Source organism: Amblyomma americanum, chromosome 3, assembly GCF_052857255.1.
Source record: "Amblyomma americanum isolate KBUSLIRL-KWMA chromosome 3, ASM5285725v1, whole genome shotgun sequence".
In the NCBI taxonomy this organism is placed as follows: domain Eukaryota; kingdom Metazoa; phylum Arthropoda; class Arachnida; order Ixodida; family Ixodidae; genus Amblyomma; species Amblyomma americanum.
In genome coordinates this window covers 162,144,854-162,164,541 of record NC_135499.1, presented here as the reverse complement: position 1 = coordinate 162,164,541, position 19,688 = coordinate 162,144,854, and the positions used below count along the sequence as shown (strand labels likewise).

The 19,688-nt window shown below is 47.0% G+C and overlaps 1 protein-coding gene and 1 pseudogene across 2 annotated transcripts in view; one reads left to right on the top strand and one right to left on the bottom strand.

Annotated features, from left to right (window-relative positions):
- The window catches only part of LOC144124227 (DNA (cytosine-5)-methyltransferase PliMCI-like), a 145,038-nt pseudogene extending 141,762 nt beyond the window's left edge, over positions 1 to 3,276 (bottom strand). The window contains exons 1-2 of the transcript XR_013313149.1: positions 3,072 to 3,276; positions 2,413 to 2,508 (exon numbers count right to left, since the gene is read on the bottom strand). The product of XR_013313149.1 is annotated as a DNA (cytosine-5)-methyltransferase PliMCI-like (transcript). The remainder of the gene's footprint in view (positions 1 to 2,412; positions 2,509 to 3,071) is intronic.
- Positions 3,277 to 9,085: 5,809 nt separating this feature from the next.
- The window catches only part of LOC144125307 (potassium/sodium hyperpolarization-activated cyclic nucleotide-gated channel 2-like), a 47,720-nt gene continuing 37,117 nt past the window's right edge, over positions 9,086 to 19,688 (top strand). Inside the window, exon 1 of the mRNA XM_077658570.1 lies at positions 9,086 to 9,272. Coding sequence (XP_077514696.1) covers positions 9,196 to 9,272 — 77 coding nt within the window. The 5' untranslated portion in view covers positions 9,086 to 9,195. The remainder of the gene's footprint in view (positions 9,273 to 19,688) is intronic.

Genomic DNA, 19,688 nt, shown 5'->3' with positions numbered 1-19,688 from the left:
AACAAGTGGACAAAAGATTAGGTAGCAATACCAGCCATCTCGATAACAGGAGAGGAGCGTTTTCTGTGGCTAGTAAAATCGTCAGTGCATAAAGAAAACGCTTTCTATTTGACCACATAGATAAGTTGGTTATTTTACTTGATGGCATGTTATGTTTCCTGTGCCTTTTTTCCTCAAAACAGAGATACAGTCGAGCCAATTTATAACGGCCGCGGTTATAACGAATGCTTGCTTATTACAAACGAGGACAGCGCTACCGTCAAAATATGCTTCAGTACGCTTTCATACGCTGCAGGCCAAACATAAAGAGCTGCATAATGTGTCACTTTTGTTTGAGGAGCATGCAACAAGGCATAAATTTCATAAGGGCAATGCACGATTTTCTTGAGAGGCTTGTTGGGTTCAATCATGACATCATTAAAAGAGCAGAAGCTTCTGCTTGTGCTTGACAACTTTGTTGCACATCACATGTTGCCTTCTATGACTGTGGTGACAATGCTCTTCTCGCCACCGAGTGAGAAGTCCAATAAAATGCTGATGTCAGGATCTGAACCTCACAAAGTCACCCCAGTCCAAATCATGTTCAGCCATGTGTGCATCAAAATTGCGTTGTTAAAAATCTACATGTGTCTAATCACGCGGCTGTTCAACAGCATCTTCAAACCATTTCTTGGCCTATTCACCATGCTTTGCGAAAACAATTTACGACGCACTTCGCTGTCAGTCCCATCCACACGGCCTTTGCACATGATTTCCACAGCAGTGAACAAAGAAACCCGAACCGGAACGTCGCCACCTAGTATTTCAATCGCTATCAGCATGGGCTGTATGTAGCGCCGATGCTGGGGCATATTGAGCACATGCATGACACCCATGACCGGTGGCTTAATTTTCCATTCCGCCGGACATGAGGTCTCCTCGATTTGGCTGCACTTTCTGCCCCAGTTCAGAAAGTGCGGCACTCTCGCACTCGATTCGACAGTGCAGCTAGTGCCACCTGCACTTCGGCACTCGATTTGGCCTCGTGCTGCACGGGTTCTTCTGCACTGCTGCACTAGCCTCCCGGCAAGTTCTCTTCTCGTGCAAGTAGTGCAAGGTGCTTGGCGCGCTCCGTAGCAGACGGCTCCGCGGCCATGCTTGTTTTGTAAGCGGCGTTGAGACCATGGTTGAGACGGCCGCGTACCCATGAAAGACGCGGCATCTGCGCCGGGCCCTCACCAAACAGCTGAAATGACAGTGCGCGTATACGTGTGTGTATGCGCGCGTCTGTGTACGCGCGTAAGTGACTGGCTGGCATGGCGCAGTGTACGTAAGTACGTACTGGGTATGGGTTCGCATCTTTCTGTCCAGCCTCGCACGTTGCTTACACCATTTCTCTTTTGTGTGCAATTATTATTATAGACGCAGCACGATGGAGCGCTTCCATAAGAGGCATATTGTGAGATGTTTTATAATACGTGGACGATCGCAACGTTTGTGGCTCGCTGCGACATCAGTACCTCTGCTTACGACAGCGACTGGGCTTGAGGTCGCCGTCAGCCCACACCTTCGCCTGCCACTTAGCCTCTGACAGTCACGTCGCCGTCACCGTTCGCCGAAAGTGAACGCGATTGAGTTCAAATATAGATCAGGCAACTCTTGGCGGACAACTGTAGTCACTTTTCGATAGGACGGAAGCAGCCTGAATCACGCGTATAGACTGTAAAAGATCATCTCGAGCGGTAGTCTGAATAACCTGCCTAATTAATTGTTGCCTCTTCGAAGTACCCATTGAATCAGTGACGGTCGACCGGCCTGCGCCCTTTTACACAACGCAACGGAAAGAACGGTGTCAAATTCTTCACCACTTTTGGAATTAACAAAGTTCATAGCCGCTCCACGAGATGTGCCACTTGGAGCAAATACACAGCGTGCAATGCAGCTAGCACAATCTCGCGCATATGTGAAAACACGCGACAAACACCAACACGTACATGGCCGCAGCAGACGAAAGTTTCTGCACTTTTGCACTCGATTTGGCCGCTGCACCGACAGCACTAGTGTCGGGCTACACTCGCGCCGCAAGAACTGGCACTACACTGACACGGCACTTTTGTGAACTAGTGCAGAAAGTGCAGCCAAATCGAGGAGACCTATGGGCGTCCACAATTGCCGGCATAAGCTGGCAACAGGCAAAATTTGAGGTTTTTTGCAGCTGCAAACAATGCACTGCAAGGAACTCTTTAACATACAAGCACCAAGGCTGGCGACCTTCATCATTTATGCAAGGGAGGACCTTGTGTGAGAAGTGCACAATATGACATAGCCTTAACGGTGCCTCAAATCATTCTGTCTCAACGGCAGCGACTTCTCCGCATAAGTGCCACATAGTTTACAAGTTTCACCTGCACAGAATTTAAACTCTAGCTTCACCTGTTAGCAAAGAGGATCCTCTCAATGCTGCCTTCAAATGACCGCTTCACATCGGCCGTTAGCCGCTCCAGCTGCACGTATGGAGCCTTGTCCATGCTGCAAAATAAAAAAAAAACATGAAATTTTAACTGCGAATGCGCTTCAAGGCTGCGAAGTGGCAAGACCACGGCACTTTTTTAAAAGCGTACCGCCGCTGTCACAAGTTGTGCGGGCAGACAAGCAAGCGTAGAGCTAAACAAGTTTAGCACTGCTGACGTATCAAGAACAGTGCTAACCAAGAAAGACAACACTGCTTTAATCAGTTCGAACAAAGCTGCCATCCCTAAACAATAAACCGGCCGTGGAAAAGAATGCACACGCCGAGCGGCCGTTGTAGCTGTTCCCAAACCACGTTTTCTTTTTCCTTTAACAAACTAAGACCTACACAAGAAGCACCATGACACACGGCAACGGCACAAAAGATCGAACCACGCAGCGCCAGCGGCGTTCGGATCCAAAAACAGCACAAAAATACAAAAGGCGTGATGCGCCTTACAAGACGCCGACGAACCTTTGAGACTGTCTGAGCCCCGGAGGACACAGCAAGAAAGAAACCGAGTTGACAACACGAGTCACGTAATCCTGAATTTAAGAACGACTGACATGGAACGCTCACTCACTTGTGCAGGAGACGACACTCAACGCTTTGTTCTTCTCGGCGCGGATACTAAAGTGAACAGTCACTGAACGTCAATGCCAGACAGGAACGCTGAGGCTGATGCCCGCGAATATCGTGATGTCGATGTCCTCTCGGTCGCACAGGAATGGTTGGGCTTCATGCCGCGGGGTTCAAATGATATCGTGGGCAGGTATTACCAAGAAAGAAAGACAAATCTTCCCAGAACTACATAGATATCTAAGTAAAACACAAGTCATTTGGTGGCAGCTCCAAACGGACACTACCTTTAATCTGTGGTGGATTGGGTTGGGACCCGTAGAATATCTGATCCGGGTCCCATTTGAACCCAACATATTTTTGGAAATGTGGCGGTGTGCTTGAAAGTTGCTTCACTTCCGCCACCGGTTGGCCCGGTACTGCACTGCCTCCGGGATCGGCCTGGGTCATTATACCGCGCGTCTTTTCTATCCTGTCTTCCTATCCCATCTTTTAACTCTTCTACTATCTGCATGTGGTAGCGACTGTGGCTCGGCTTGAGCCAGTGGGCAGGCCTGTGCACTTTCCTCTTCTTTCTTCCTGGCAACAACAGACAAGCCACGGTGGAATTCTTCCACCGTGATCTGTACATGTACTCCATACGGTTCCCTGAGCAGTTCAGCCCCGTCTGTTCTCTCTGTGGGCACCGAAAGGAAGACACACCACATATCCTATACTCATGTAATCAAGACAAGCCATCGAACAGTCTGCAGCTCTCTACCCAATCGCAGTGGGAGGCCGCGCTGCACAGCTCGGACCCGGAGGTTCAACTCCGAGTCACGGAGCGGGCCGAAGAGGTCGCCGAACGAAACCGTCGGTCGGCCACCTGGCGTCCGGCCTAGAAGAGGAGCCCACCACGGGGAGGGGAACGTCACCCCAACCTGCGCCTAAGACCTCTTCTTTAATAAAGTTTACCCCTCCTACTCCTCCAACGTCCCTAGAACTTTGCGAAAGACGTCCCCCTGCGGGGCTCCCTCTCCCTTGGAGGACCCCTAGGGGTCCGACTGAGGGAGTGGAGGGGCCTCTACATCGACGGCAATAAAGTTATCTTGAACTTGAACCAACGTCCTTAGAATCCAGATGACTGAAACCTCCCGGTTAAGCGGATGCTTCCTCAGTATGCTATACTGGCCGCCTGCTTGGAAATTAGGCCTTTGCCGAAGTTCCCAAGAGCCGCCTAATTATTGTCTGAGAGAATAGTTTTGGCTCTGGTACCTGTACGTGCTAGCGCTATCGCAGCCTCTTCAGCTATTAAACCGTTACGCGTATTAACGGTTCCAGTTACCTTCTGGGAGTGGTTCCCATCTACCACTGCTATGACCGCGGCCCCTTTCTAGCCCGCAGGCATCATCGCAATAGGCTGACTCCTCAGGACGGTCTTTCATTAGTTTGCTTTGAATGAATTTTGCTCTGTGCCCCCGTCATTCCTTGCCATGGATCTGGTGCATATTCTTAGGAATCGGTGCAATTTTGAATACTTTGCGCGTCTCAAGCTCCAACAGGTGTTCAGCGACATAGGGTGGCTCTGAAGCTGCCCATCGCCTCGCTGAAGATGTGTACGCCCGAGCGGCCATAGAGAACCCGCTACCCGGAGACAAAGACCCCCTCATCACCTACAAAGAGCTCTCTGGGACTCCCAGGCTAGGCCGAAGGATCTATCCACCACCAGATAGGTCCCTAACGCCCTCGGAATGTAGGGCCTGGCGAAAAATTTAGGCCTATCGCTTCTTCCCTTATGTTATTCTCCCTTATGCTATTCTCCCATATTGCTCTCAATCCTTAAAGTAGTATGCGGAGGGGGAGGACAAGTTGCGGAAATTCTTGGACGATCCTTTCCAATGCTCGCTACACTTTTAGAAGGTCAGTGACGAGGGCGACGACGTCGTCGCACCTTAGCGGCAGCTTCTGTGTGTGTGGAATTGTCTCTTGTCATTTGTTTCAGTATCGCCCTTTCCCTTTTCAGGCGACGACAATCTTTTGACGCAGCGTCATGAGGGCCGCGGCAAATGGCACACGTAACGACTATTGCCCGGCAAGAATCGCCGCTGTGTCTGAGTACACCGTGGGCACACGATGGGGAAATTGGACACACTACTCACGTGTCCTATCTTCATGCATTTTCTGCACGGGAGAGGCTTCGGGGCGAAAGGCCTAACTGCATGTCGAAAGTGCCCAACCTTCACGTACGTTGGAATGCAGTCCCCTTGGAAGGTCAACTTAATGCACTTTGTTCTCCCAAGACGCTGAGCTTGCAGTATTGCTACACCGTCTGTAGCCGGTTTGATCAAAATGGGCAGATCAGAGTCGCGGATGGCTACGTCGACGTCGTAAATGACGCCTGCCATAGTGCCACTGCCTAGAAGGACATGGGAACGAACGCTGATGCCGCCTAGCGTTCTCAAGCGCGTTCCGGTCCATGACATCAACGGCGACGAAATTCCTAAAACGATTCACCCTCACATCTTTAATTGCTCCCGGGACGCGGGCCTCCAGGAACGCAGACGTGGCTTGCCTATTGATGTGGTTGAGATTGTCGGTGGGAGTCTGGCACAAATAGGAGAGTATGGGCCGATGATCCTCGCTGCGTAGTGATCGTGGATGTACTCGACGACGACGAGTCCTCACCTTATCGCAGTCTCCGTTTGGCCTTCTTGCTTACGGCTCTGATGAAACCGTCGTCAGCCGAAGAGTCATCACTGGTGGCCGAGTACACCACGGTGGCCTGGCTCCTTGCGTAATTCAGGAGGCCAAGACGTTTCCTCTGGGCGGCAGCGGCTGACCGACCGGACTGAATTTCAACAGCGTCCACTTCCATCACCGTCACCAAAAAAAAAAAGAAACAGTGGTTTCATTACAATGTCGTAAATAAGGAAAACAAAAGATGTAAAAAAGATCGTCCTATGCCTGGAGGATGCTTACTCCAAGACCCTTCTCTGTGGTCACGGCGCAGGAGGGCTGGCAAGGGGGAGAACCTCCCTCTGGCTGAGCCCCTGCCCCGAGGTCCATGTCGGAGTAAATAAAGTCTCTCTTTCTCTCACCAACGTCCTTATCTAGTAACGTTGGGTATTAAAGATATCTCGGGTACCCACTAGCAACAAGCAACACGTGTCTTGTGACGTAAATTGAATCAGCAGGAAAAACGAGGTACGCGAAGGATGAACCACAAGGGTGTGCAAGCGAATGAATGTCGGCGGAAAGCGTTGTTCGCTCTCATAGGGGTGAATTTTGTATGGACGGCCATCACATGTATTTGCAGGGCGGCCTTACGTTCGCTTAAATGGAAGGCGAGAGGAGGCATCCGCCACCCCGAAAAAATGCCGGGCCACACCAAAAATTTGCGAATCGATTCCTTCAAACTATGACGAGAGGGCACTTCCCGATAAGGCAGGCCGCATTAGGCGCTCTCGCTGGTAAGCAGGTATGTGAAGTTCTCGTCGCCGCATTTTATTCATTTCATTTATTTTATTTTTATGCCACTCAAATCATGCCTACCTAAAATTCTACCCCCCTCCCCTTTTTCCTCGCAGGCGACCGGCGGTGGTGGTCGGGCACGTCAAGTTGGCGACGCCGCGCCAAGCGCATATTCGGCCCGCCTATACAGTCGAACTAGAGTCAGTCGAACCCAATAACCTCCTTGGTCGAGGAGGAGGAGGAGGAGGAAAAACTTTATTAAAGTGAAGGGGAGTTGGGCGAGCTTATGGGTGCGCGGGGCCCTCATTCCAGGGCTCCACTGGCTTGAGCTGCCCTGCGGACCTGTTGTATTATAGGGCCCGTTGGTCCTCCAGGTTATCGCTCGTCAGCAGCGCCTCCCATCGCTCAAAAGACGCGTTTTCCACCTGTAGAGTGTTTGGTTGGGTCCCACAACCCCCCGAAATGTGGAATAGTGTAGGGCAGGCCTGGCACCAGGGACAAGTGTCGGTGCATAATGTTGGGTGTATGAGATGTAGTCTCTGGAGGTTTGGAAATGTGTTCGTCTGTACCTGCCGCCAAGAGACGGTATCTGGGGTGTCTAATTTCCTAGAGGTGGAGGAAAGTGTTTCCTTGCAAGACGCTGAAACTTCGAGGCGTTCGTTATACCTTGAAGGTAGAGGGGTAAAAGCGGGATCGGTTTGTGGCCCCGCTCGGTTGGTCGACCCGCTCGGTTGGTCGACCCGCTCCGACGGGGCTCAGCGGCTGCATGCGTCTGGAGAAGTGCATGAGCAGAATGCGCAGTCGTTCGAGACGCCATCTGTCAAGCATTTGCGAAGCGAGTAGCGGCGGCGGCGCGCGCTCCCCTCGAGAGCGGCCGTGCCTCGACCTGTGCCTCAATGAGGGGAGGAACCCGGCGGTTGCTCGGCTCGAAATATTTCTTTATAGAGACAGTTCCATTCCGCTCCGGGCGCCGCCGTCGATGCGCGCCGGTGGTCGAGCGCCACTGGAGTGCAGAGGGTCGCTGCGCAGCGCGTGCTACGTAGAATATCCTGACCCCCCCTTGACAACAGTTAAACCGGATCAGCTAGCCCCCATTATCACATTAATTGCATGTAGTCAATTTCATATCAGTAGTGCGCATATTGTTGCGAGGTCTTTCTCTTGACATTGAACAGCGCAAGAGCGCCTTTTGTGTTTACTTGCGTTTGCGTGAATTGTTTATTTGACTGCAGAGTACCAAATCATCCTTTTATTGATATCGATATATTTCTCTCAGCACCAAATTTTCTGCACTCTTACATGTATAGGACACTACGGAAATGCATTATGTATTACGTGTGGTAAAACTTGAAACATATAAAATCTACTATATATATATATATATATATATATATATATATATATATATATATATATATATATATATATATATATATATATATATATATAATGTCGCGTTTCTCGTCACGTGTGGTGTTTTTCTCCGAGCAATGTGCCAGTCTTGTGCGCTTTTCTTGAGGAATCACAGTGTGGTAGATGTGGTCGAATCAGCTAAGTGCTTCCAAAGAAAACTGACAGCTCTTCCTGAACGCGTACAACGCACACGACGCAACGCTTGCACAGGAAAACTTGAGCATATGGAAAATATGCTAGCGAGTCCTAGCTATTACACAACAAAATTTTATAGTTACCACGCAAAGCAGCAGTGTCCTACATGTAGGACGCTAGGCGTATATCGCTTAAATGAGCATTAACGAAGCACACTGAGGTGCCAGTTAATCAGACAATGCTTGAACGAAAAATGTAGTGTTGAGAAAGCATGCAGGAAAGACGGGGACAGCGCCCGTCTTGTCCTCGCCTTTCTTTGGGCTGTCTCAACGCTACATTTTTCATTCAAACACATATAAGCGAGTATATGTTTAAAACACAGCGTGGAGAACAGGACGAAATGCGGGCCAGAAGTGACAAGAAAGGCGCTATAGCCTCTATCTGAAACTTTTCAACAAAAAAAAAGAAGAAACAAAGGCAGTACAGTTGAACCTCGTTATAACGAACTTGAAGAGCCTCGATGATTACTTCGTTACAGCCGTAGCTTCGTTACAGCCCGTGTTGACCGAGGTTCCAAGGGGAAATCGTCATTCCTTCGTTATATCCATTACTGCGCTATAGATTGTTTCGTTATAACGAGATATAAAAATCTTTCCAGAAAGTGAAACCTGTGCGCCACCATGTTCCTCGCCGTACTGCATGCTGTGTACACCTGGCGAAAGCGAGTTTCCTGCCCCTGTTCTCAATATTCCAAACAGCACGTCTATTGACTTCTTCGTGTACAGAACAAAAAAAATGTACACTACATGCAAGCATCTATGCCGGCTACGAGTGTTCAAAACAGGAAAACGTGGGATAGGAGACCTCCACTGCGCCGCCAAAAGATAGCGCTGACAGCAACTGGGTCGCGAGAACAGCGGGACCATGCACATTCTATAAACCATGACGGCATACGCGCCTGTCTCGTATATAGCGTTCCTCGGTTTGATACACCCGACACAGGCGGCGTGTGGCCTTAGCAAAGCACGGACGCTTGTGCTTCGAAACCAGTGAAAGCTTTGCGCGCCTCGAACAAAGCTTTTTTCTCTGCTCACCTGTTCGCTACGCTGCGTTACGGTGCTACGATCAGCATGAAAAACTGCAGCAAATGTTTCCTCTGGTACCGTAAACAACACCAAAGAAGTCACCTCAGCTTAGTGTGGCGCAGGTATGGGTAATCTGCTTCTACTTCATTCTGCTGCTGCTGCTGTCGGCACGTGTCATGGTCTCTTTTCAATTCATGGGACGGGTCGATAATCTGACGGTTGTCCCTGTGAGCATGCCTCACCGCAATGCGCTTAAGCAAAGATGGGCAGGAAACTGCGCACACTGCACTGAGATGTCACTGCAATAACTGAATCAGCAGGATTATATGATCACGCGTATACCTGTGTTTTCAGTAAGTGCTACATTCTACCGCATTTAAAGCACCCCTGACCCTCTGCAAGTCGAAAGTTTTTGCTACACTCCTGTGCTTGTGAAGTATTCTAAAAGAAACTATCCCCCCCCCCCCCCCCTCATTCCCACCTGCCCTAAAAAAATAATTGCAGCGACGACAATCAGGTCAGGTGATTTCGACCTGATCCTGTCAGCCGTGCTCTCTCCATGGCGGTTTCTCTCTCACGTCCGGCAACGAACCTTTGCAAGCGTTACTCTCTACTGTGGAGTCGTCAAACAGTTGAGACGCAGCTTTTATTTTTCAAACAGGTGCCCCAAATGATGCAGCAAGTATCTCAGCTTTATTTTCTGAAAATCTATTTTATTGTCAAACTGTACACTACAATTATGACGCACATGGCTAACAAAGATTAACATCGCTAATACCAGAACTCCTTAACGAATACCCTGACACACTGAGTCTGCTGCATAATAGAATTCCCCAAACGCAATTTAAAGAGCAAATCAAGACAATATTTCTTCCTAAGTTTCAGGCTCAGAAATTACTGCCTGAGACTAATTTAGTACACAGTGCATATCATTGATATACATTTCAGTAAAAGATATATGTTTGACTCTACAAATTGGGATGCAAGTGTAATAATTGTTTTGTTTACTGGCACATTCTACCGTTGCTCTCTTTTCTCACCTTCTGAAAATTATACACTGTAAATAGGCAATGATGTTTGTAGCTGTATTTTACTTTCGTGTATGTACTTTGTCTGGATGATGTGAAACCATATGTTAAAGATTGTGTTTTGCTCCGAGGGCTGTCAGGGTGGCAAAACCATGTCAGGCTCTTATCAGGACATTTGTTATATGCCTCCTTAGGCGATTGTACACAGTTATCTCAAATACAGAAAAGAAAAGAAAAGAAACTACCAGACGACAGGAAGATGCCAGAAAGAATTTCAATTTTTAAAGCTGGAGACTTCAGATCAATTTCATACACTAGCTCAGCGCGTGTGAGCATATTGTCCTAAAACATCTAACAGATTATCTAGAGATGCGAAAAATTACCTTTTAACCAGCATGCATTCCGCCGTGGCTTGCAGACCATCATTTAGCGAACAGAATTAAGTTTTCATCATTTTACGCTCAGTATTGACGACTGCAGTCAAACTAATGTTGCACTCGATCACGGTAAACAACAGCGCGATGGACCACACGGATTTGAAGGGACGGAACAAGCGCTGTCTAGTCCTGTTTCTTCCCTTCCGTCCGTGTTGTCCACCATCCTGTTGTCTACCATGAATCTGTATCAAATTGTCCAAATTTCTTCGCTAATCAATGATATTGTACCAATAGATTTATGGTTTATGGTGGTTTAATGTCCCAAAGCGACTCAGGCTATGAGGGACGCCGTAGTGAAGGGCTCCGGAAAGTTCGGCCACCTGGGGTTCATAAATGTGCACTGACATAGCACAGTACGCGGGCCTCTAGAATTTCGCCTCCATCGAAATTCGACCGCCGCGGCCGGAATAGAACCCGCGTCTTTCGGGTCAGCAGCCGAGCCCCATAACCACTGAGCCACCGCGGCGGCGTACCACTATATTTCCTTGAAACGTTTTATTGCGTATGCCGAAGCGAACTGATGGCAGAACTGCAGAGCATGATCGGAGGCAGCGAAGTTTTAAAGAGATGATGTGCGGGCTAGTCGGTGTATCATGTTTATGCACAACGCAAATGACGCGGACGAGCACTGTGACTCTCCTATGCTTCGTTCTCGTTTTCGTCATTGCACTGTCTATAACCAAAAGCGAAGTTTTGTACTGGATGAAGGACTTTCTTTTCAACCGTTGCAAATTTGTGATCGTGATCTTCGAAAATATGGCGTCTACAGTAACCTCTATTTTTTTGGGAGCTCCCTAAGGCATCGTACTTGGTGCGTTGTTATTTCTAATTTTTATTAATTATATCACCGCACATATACTAACTGTAATTATTATACCCCTATCACACGGGCACTTTCGATCCTCATTGAGTCAATGCTCATCGAACTCAATGCAGATCGACGGTTGTCACACGGCCACTTTCAAGCGCAATCGAGCTCGATCCTGCTTGACTCGACGCCGATTCCTCAAGAGTGCTTGAGTTTCCAAGCACAATCGAGAACTCTCTCGCTCTCATGAAGCTATAAACACAAGTTAACAAAACCAAACCACAATTGTTGTTGTTGTAATTGATTAAAATGTAATACAGAACATTTTTCAGGTACTATGCCTGCTTATGTGCAAACATTCGAAAATAATCTTTACACCACGCTCCAAGCTTCGCCGTCAGTGTAAACAAAAAGATGGAGTCCTCCTGCTCGTCGGCGCGGAAACTGTGGAGCGAGCGCGAGACAGCCGCTCTCATCGACTGCTGGCAGGACCGCCTAAATAATTTGCGGCGCCAGAAGAGAAACGCCGCAGTCTATGCAGAAATCGCGGAGGCGTTGCGGGCCCTTGGGTTGCATCGCACAGCAGCAGAAGTGCGCCACAAAAACCTAGCGCAGATACGCAATGTACCGATTTGGCTACGGATTTGGCTGCCGCTGCCCCCGACTGCACAGTGTTGCCGGACATCGCCATGTTATGGCTGTTGGCGGAACATTTGGCGCCACCTAACACACATGAGGGAAACTTCTCAATGAGCATTGAAAATGCCCGTGTAGCAGCGGATGTTTCGAGCGTGCTCGAAAATCTCGATGCAGATCGAGCTCAATGAGGATCGAAAGTGCCCGTGTGACAGGGGTATAATATTGAGCTACTTACACGTGGCTGTGTCATGTACATCGAAATAAAAAACATGACGACCATGTAACATTTTACCACGTCATATGATGCAGTTGTCGGATGCTGAGATAGACGGCAGCTGACAATTCGGAAAAGCTTGCATGTCCGCAACGAGCGAAAACAAAAACCTCCCGCTTCCCTTACAGCATTCCCGGCACTCCACTTGAATTCATCAGCATAAATATCTTGGTCTCTAACGAGCCGCTGACCTCGAGTGGAATACACGCAGTGCTCGCCCTACCATACGCTAGCCGTCCCTGTCGGCTCACTTGGTAGAGCGACTGCTCCGGCGAAGCGATGGTCCCCGGTTCGAACCCTGGACTAGGACGAATTTTTATTCAACCTCAAAGTTTCTGTGAAGAATGTATAGCTTTTCTTTGTAGCCGTATGACTGCGCTCGGATGGATGCCAATGAGTAATTACTCCATTATTAGTGCTAATATAGCATCACAACATTGCCAGTAAACTGGAAACTGTCTTCCTGAGAAGATGTACCCCGATTGCACGCTCATCAAGTGAACTCTTAAATAAAACATTCATAAGACTTATACTAGATCAAGTCGCCCACTTATCTTCGCTCACACACACAATCTGTTTTAGATCTCACGTTCATTAGTCCTGGAATTGGCGTAACGAACTGGTCGACAGTTGATAGCGGCACCTCAAGTGATCATATACCTATACATTTTGATATCATATGTCGTGTTACTCCAGCGTCTTCTCAGTTGCGGTCACATGTAAATTATGACAGATTTCAGACGGCGTTGCGCTCTGCCCTTGCTCCAGTGTCTAACATCGCCGAGGTCCACAAGTCAGCAAGCATATGTCTGGCTATTGAGGAAAGCCGTAAAAAGTCGGAGTTCCTGGTGAGGCCAACAAAAGGGAATTCTTCTAACAGGTGGAATGCGGACTGCACAAGAGATTACAGGCGGAGGAAGGCAGCATGGAAAAAGCTTCTTCATAACCAATGTCCGAATAACTGGAGTGATTATAAATTTATTGCAGCCACCTTTAAACGCAGTTTCTCGCGCAAAGGAAAAATATGACTCAGAGCACTTCGATTATCTTTCAAAGGCGGGCAACCGACGTGCACTATTCGGTTTTCTACGGTCTAGGAAACAGCTCATGTCCTCTCATAATTTTCAGTCATTAGTTATGTCACCTGTAGAAGCTATCCAGGCGGTTGAATTAATAGCCACAGGCCTGCAAAAGCGGTTCTCGTCTTTACTACCTTTGCGACCATTGTTGTTTGCACCAGTCGTTCCAAATGATAATGCCTCACAAGTAAATCTATCAGAGCTTTCACAAGTTGTCCAGAGATTGCCAGCTACTGCTCCTGGTCCTGATGGTGTTACCACAAAGATGCTCAAGATTCTATTTGAAGAGTCTCCCAATTCCTTATTACACCTAATAAACTACTCTCTCAAACACGCTTGGATACCTTCTGAGTGGAAGCTGTCCAAGGTGATCCCTTTACTTAAAAATCAGGATGGAGGCTATGAATTGGATAATATTAGGCCAATTTCTTTAACATCAAACGTGGTAAAGTTGATAGAAAGGGTGTTACTAATTCGGGTGTCAGCCATTGTGGACCGCAAAAAGTATACTCAGCCTGTGCCAACTCGGTTTCCGGCCACGGTGTTCAATATGGAATGTACATGCTGATCTTGAGAGCAGAATTCTCCTTGCTCGTCGTCAACGCCTGGTCGCGGCTTTGGTTACGTTAGATGTCGCCAAAGCTTACGAAAGTGTAGAACACTCCATCCTGATACATAGGCTACAGTCTCTTCAATTTCCAGATTATATAGTTGCATGGATATCTGCATTTCTTCATAAAAGAGAATTCTTTTGCGTCCATAATGGTGTTCATTCAGAGAGGTATAGACAAACGCGAGGTGTACCGCAAGGAGCTGTTCTTTCTCCTGTGCTCTTTAATATTCTGTTAAGCTCAATTCCTCTACACCGCCATGTACGCACTTACGTCTATGCGGACGACATTGCGTTTTTGCTGCTGCGCCGGATATACATTCTCTGTATGGTCTGTCGCAGTCATATTTGAATACACTTGAGCACTGGTTGAGCGCATTACACCTGAAGTTAAATGTTGGCAAGTGCGCCACTCTTGTTTTCAATCTTTTCACTCCTGTAGTGGTCTCTCTCACTTGCCAGTTAAAAATAATACCGCAGGTTCAATCCCTAAAATACCTAGGGGTCATTTATGACAACAAACTCAACTGGCGACCTCACATTGACCATGTCGCGGCGAAAGGGGCTCGTGCCGTGGGCATGTTACGGAGATTATGTCATCACCGGTACGGCATGCGCAGAGATGCGCTATTAATGATCTACATAATGTATGTCAGGCCAATTTTAGAATTTGGATCAGTGTTGTTTTCAGGCTCGGCTACATATAAACTTCGCCCTCTCGTCCTTTTAAAGAGGGAAGCACTTCGCATGTGCCTCGGCCTTCCAAAATTTGTGGCTATCAATGTGCTGTACCTTGAAGCCCGCATTCCGTCTCTCTTATCACGACTTCAATTTTTAACTGTGCAAACTTACCTCAGGATCTATGAATCCCATTTCCACCGTTCCCAAAGCATTTTCTGTTCTCAGCCGACCTCCTTTTTTGGTGTCCCCTGGTCTCGTTTCAATTCCCCTCAGGTAGTGTTTGTGCAAAGATTACTTCAGCCTTTACATGTAAACATTTATGATATCCTTCCTGCGCTTCGCAATGGGCCCTCTATCCACATTGTTTTCGACGACATATTCCCAAAAAATGCAAAACTTTTGCCACCGAGTATTCTAAATGGTCTTCTAGAAGATCATCTGAGGACCCTACCTACTGATATAGCAATAGCCACTGATGCATCGCAATGCAATGAAAAAGCAGGTGTGGGAATATTTTGCTCGCATTTAGACTGGTCCTTTTCTCTGCGCCTTCCAGATTTCACCCCCCCCCCCCCCTATTTTTCAAGCAGAGTTTCTAGCAGTTGTACTTGCTCTACGCAAGCTAGACCCCTCTATTACAGCAGTTGCAGTAATTACTGATTCTTTATCTTTGTGTTCGTCCCTCGCTGCACATGTTGACGGTCCCATTTTATCAACTTTCTTATCCCTACTTCCTCCGCATTTGAGCCTTGTTCATTTAGTATGGGTTCCCGGTCACCGCAGTGTGACAGTAAATGAGATTGCTGATAATCTCGCAAAGGCTTCCCTCAGCGGCCCTGTGTTGCCAATCATCCCTGCTACAGCCTATATTACAGCATCTAGATTTCGGCGACGTGCGTTTTTAAGCACGCAAGACACAACACTTTTAACATCGGCGGATTATGAGCACCTTAAATATTATTGGAACAGGAAAATTTGTTGCTCTCGGCAGCTTGAAGTATCACTGACGAGGCTGCGCTGCCGCATCCCCCCTCTAAATTTCTATTTACACAAGTCGGGTTTGGCGCTCTCTCCCCTTTGTGCATTTTCCGTGAGCCTGAATCTATTGAACATTTTTGGCTGTATTGTCGCCGATTCAACTCTCTGAGAAAAAGGTTGCTGGAGGAGCCCTTGCAGCATCTTGGCCTTAGTTTGAGCAGCCCGCTCTTGCTATCATTTGGCGCCACCATATTTGGGTTCAGCCACAGATCTGTTTATACCGCTGTTCTAAATTTCCTGATAGAATCTCATCGAGTGCCTTGCTAAGTGTTCCAACCTTTTCTTTTCTATCATTTATTACAGTTTCACTAAATCATTAATATTTAATCCCTCTCTTTATTATTATTCTTAAAATTTTAAAATCAAAACACTCATCCCTTTTCTGTTCATGACGTAAAATTCACCGGTGTTGCGCTCCCACGTGCTTTTCCTTTTTGTTAACTGCGTTCAGGTGAAAAGCCACCCGATTCTTGGCCGATCCCCCAGTGTGGGTATGTGCCATCTTTTGATAGGCTAACAACAACAACAAGTCCAGCTTCTGTTCGACATCGCTTATAATTGTGAGGCACTGTGGAAAAATTTAGGATACTGTTATGAGCATATTGGTGGGAATGGTGCAATCTTTCGATGTGTAAAAAGTTCGTCCTGCACTCACAGCGATCAGTCAATACAGCCATGGAAAACCAACTTGGGGCGTTTTGTAAATAGTTCGTCCTGCACTCACAGCGATCAGTCAATACAGCCATGGAAAACCAACTTGGGGCGTATTTACAACGCTAAGGCGCCCGTTTGCTGTGCGATGTCAGTGCACGTTAAAGATCCCCAGGTGGTCGAAATTATTCCGGAGCCCTCCACTACGGACCTATTTGTTCCTCTCTTCTTTCGCTCCCTCCTTTATCCCTTCCCTTACGGCGCGGTTCAGGTGTCCAACGATATATGAGACAGATACTGCGCCATTTCCTTTCCACCAAAAAAAAAAAAACAATTATTATTATTATTATTATTTACAACACATAGCAGAAAACTACGAGCTTCCCGAGTGGAGATCTACGGATGGATATATGTATTGTTATGATGCAATCTTACGATATGTGAAAAACTTACTTTCGTTCATAAACTTCCCGATCTAAAAATGCGCTTGTCCAGATATTTTGGGTATGAAACTGCCTCCTTGTTTTCGCTATCAGTGACTAAAATAACAAAGCTGGATAAGATACAAAGAAAGGCACTTTGCGTTCATCATTTGCGTGTATATATATATATATATATATATATATATATATATATATATATATATATATATATATATATATATATATATATATATATATATATATATATATATATATATATATATATATAGTCTAAACCGGCACGGCATAAACATGCTGTTACGAACGGCTGCTGGCAGCCAACACTTATGCTTCTACTGGGTGGCTCCGAGCAACTCGATGGTGATCGCTCCCAGGCTTGCCGTCAAGGGTGACGCGGAATGGACTCAGGTGTCAGCTGGTTCCAATTCAGCAGGCGTTGCCCGGTCGGAGTTTGGGACCCGAGGGAGCGGAGGCTGGAAGGACGAGCAAGCAGACGTTATCTTCCCCAATCGCCGTGACTAGCCTCGTTTCCGGTGGCTCGCCGGCGTTGGGAGCACAGCAGCGGGCTGGCGGTCGTCGTCCGCAATCTTCGCAAGCATCTCAACGGACAAACGACCCCTTCCGGCTTCTCTACCAGACCTTGCGTTCTGCCCTGGCGCATCGGCTGTCATCTGATGAAGAGCAGGTGTCAGCAGCGCGTGGGAACCTTTGTCTGCCAGCTGACGTCACCTACAGCAGTCGGCATGGCCCCGACCATTAGAGGGTGTTGCCCCGACGGCATCCTTCTCTCTCTCGGGCTCGACATGTGACGAGGGCGTGTCCATATGTGCGGTGGCGTGAGTGTGGGCGGCGCGTGAGTGAAAGTTTCAGGCCACTCCCACCCCGGCGAGGGCGTCCTCAACCTAAGGAACTTAGGGACGAAGAACGATATAAAACTCGACCGCGAGTGCAGTGAAAATCATCCTCCCTTCTGATCTTTACGCTTGTAAAAATGTACAGAAACCTGTACAGTTTCCTTCCTAACGCAGTCCGACAACGTCCTTCGGAGCCAGGACCTGCGGTGCTGAACGAGTCAGCCTACTCAAGGACCGCTCCATCTCCAACAATGCATACCTGTTAAGATAATATTGTTGCAACACTAACACATTTAGCTGTTTTTTTTTTCATTTCTTCATCCGAGAACGGAATAACCCTGACCCCTCGTATTACTTCAGAGGCAAAACCCTTAACCGAAGCCGAATAATGCTCTCAGTCACGCACACTGGTGCTCGCAGGGGAGCCTCTGGCACCACCCAAAAGCAAACAGCGCAACTGCGTTCTCAATATGCGCATTGTCTTCTTTGTAATCGTTGCCATGCTTTTTGCATTCGATGGACTAAGTGTGCACACGGGTTTATATTTCTTTTGTTTTTATTAAGGATGTGCGCTTTATATTGTTTCGTGTGAATTTTGCCCATTTGCGTGGAGTACATGCTATCTACTCGTCGCCGAGCTTGGATCGTTTCTTCTTTGTAACCTATACAATAGCCATTTGTACCCTTTATGTAACAAAAGCTAAAAAGCCAGCTGCTATCCATTTAAGCAACCGTTTTTTCTGCCGCGTAAGTTTATTTTTGTGCTTGTTGGCATCACGTAGCTGTTTTATTGAGTGCACAAGCTTTGTACAGCCACCTGATCAGGTGTAGTAAACCAAATTGCAGGGCATTTATTTTAGCGTTTTTCTTTTTTATAGAAGCCATGAACTAACTCGCCCATCACCATGTATTTCTGAGCAGGGCATTTACGCTGGCGCCTACAGAGACGGTGCTCCAGTGAGCCCAGGAAATGAGCAAATGATCTTGTACTATGAGGCCACTTTTTAGAGAAAAAAAAACTTTGTAATAGCATATGAGAACATATAATTAGATGTATTCCTTAAGAAAGACGTTGTTTCAGCCTGATCAAAATATTAAAATGTCTGAAAAAAACATTTTATTTTATTTTTAGGGAAGTGCTGACTACAGATCTGGCCCCCCGCTAGCAGTCATAATTTCAATTTAGTTCATCCCAAGGTGAATCGCTTTTGCACTTACTTTCAGAAAGGGATGAGATGTGCAATGATCCGAAATAATTGCGCCATCACTTGTCATTGTGTAATAGTGGAATGACCGAAAGCAATGGTTTTAATGGTTTTTGTATAGGCATCTCTTAAGAAAAAATGCAGCAGTAAGAAAACAAATTGCACGATTTGACTTCTTGTGATTGAGTTTACAGCTAGATATATAAAAAAAACATGCAAAGTTTAAAGAAAAAAACTTGCACAGAGGTAAAATTGTGCAGAGACAAAGAAGGTATGACAAAAAGTGAGTTTACGGAAAAACGAAGAAAAAGATTAGTAATAACTGCAAATGTCCTAAACCAATGTCCCGGACTGTTACAATCTACTACATTCGAAGCTCTGCTTCTTACTATAGTCTTGCGCTTCTTGACTTTTGCTCATGTGGCAGCTCACTTTTTTTTTTTTTTTGCGGCATGAGCAGACCGAAAGAAAGATTTCCGATACGCTTTTGGCCACCTCTCAGACGAGCTTTCTGCTTCTGCGGACCAGCTTTGATCCCAATGTGCTTCAAAGCATCTAGCCTACCTCTGTGACCATTGTTGAAATGACACTATTGCCATCACAAAAGCCAAACACCTGTATAGGCATCCTTACGCTAACATCCAATGTGTTTCAAGCAACCTGCGTCCCTTTTGCGCGCTTTAGGCATTAACTCCAAACAAATACAGACGGTAAGCAGCAGCTGTTATAAGTCTAAACTGAAAAATTAAAGAAGAAAAATGACAAACAATGCAAAATGTAGGGCTTAGTTT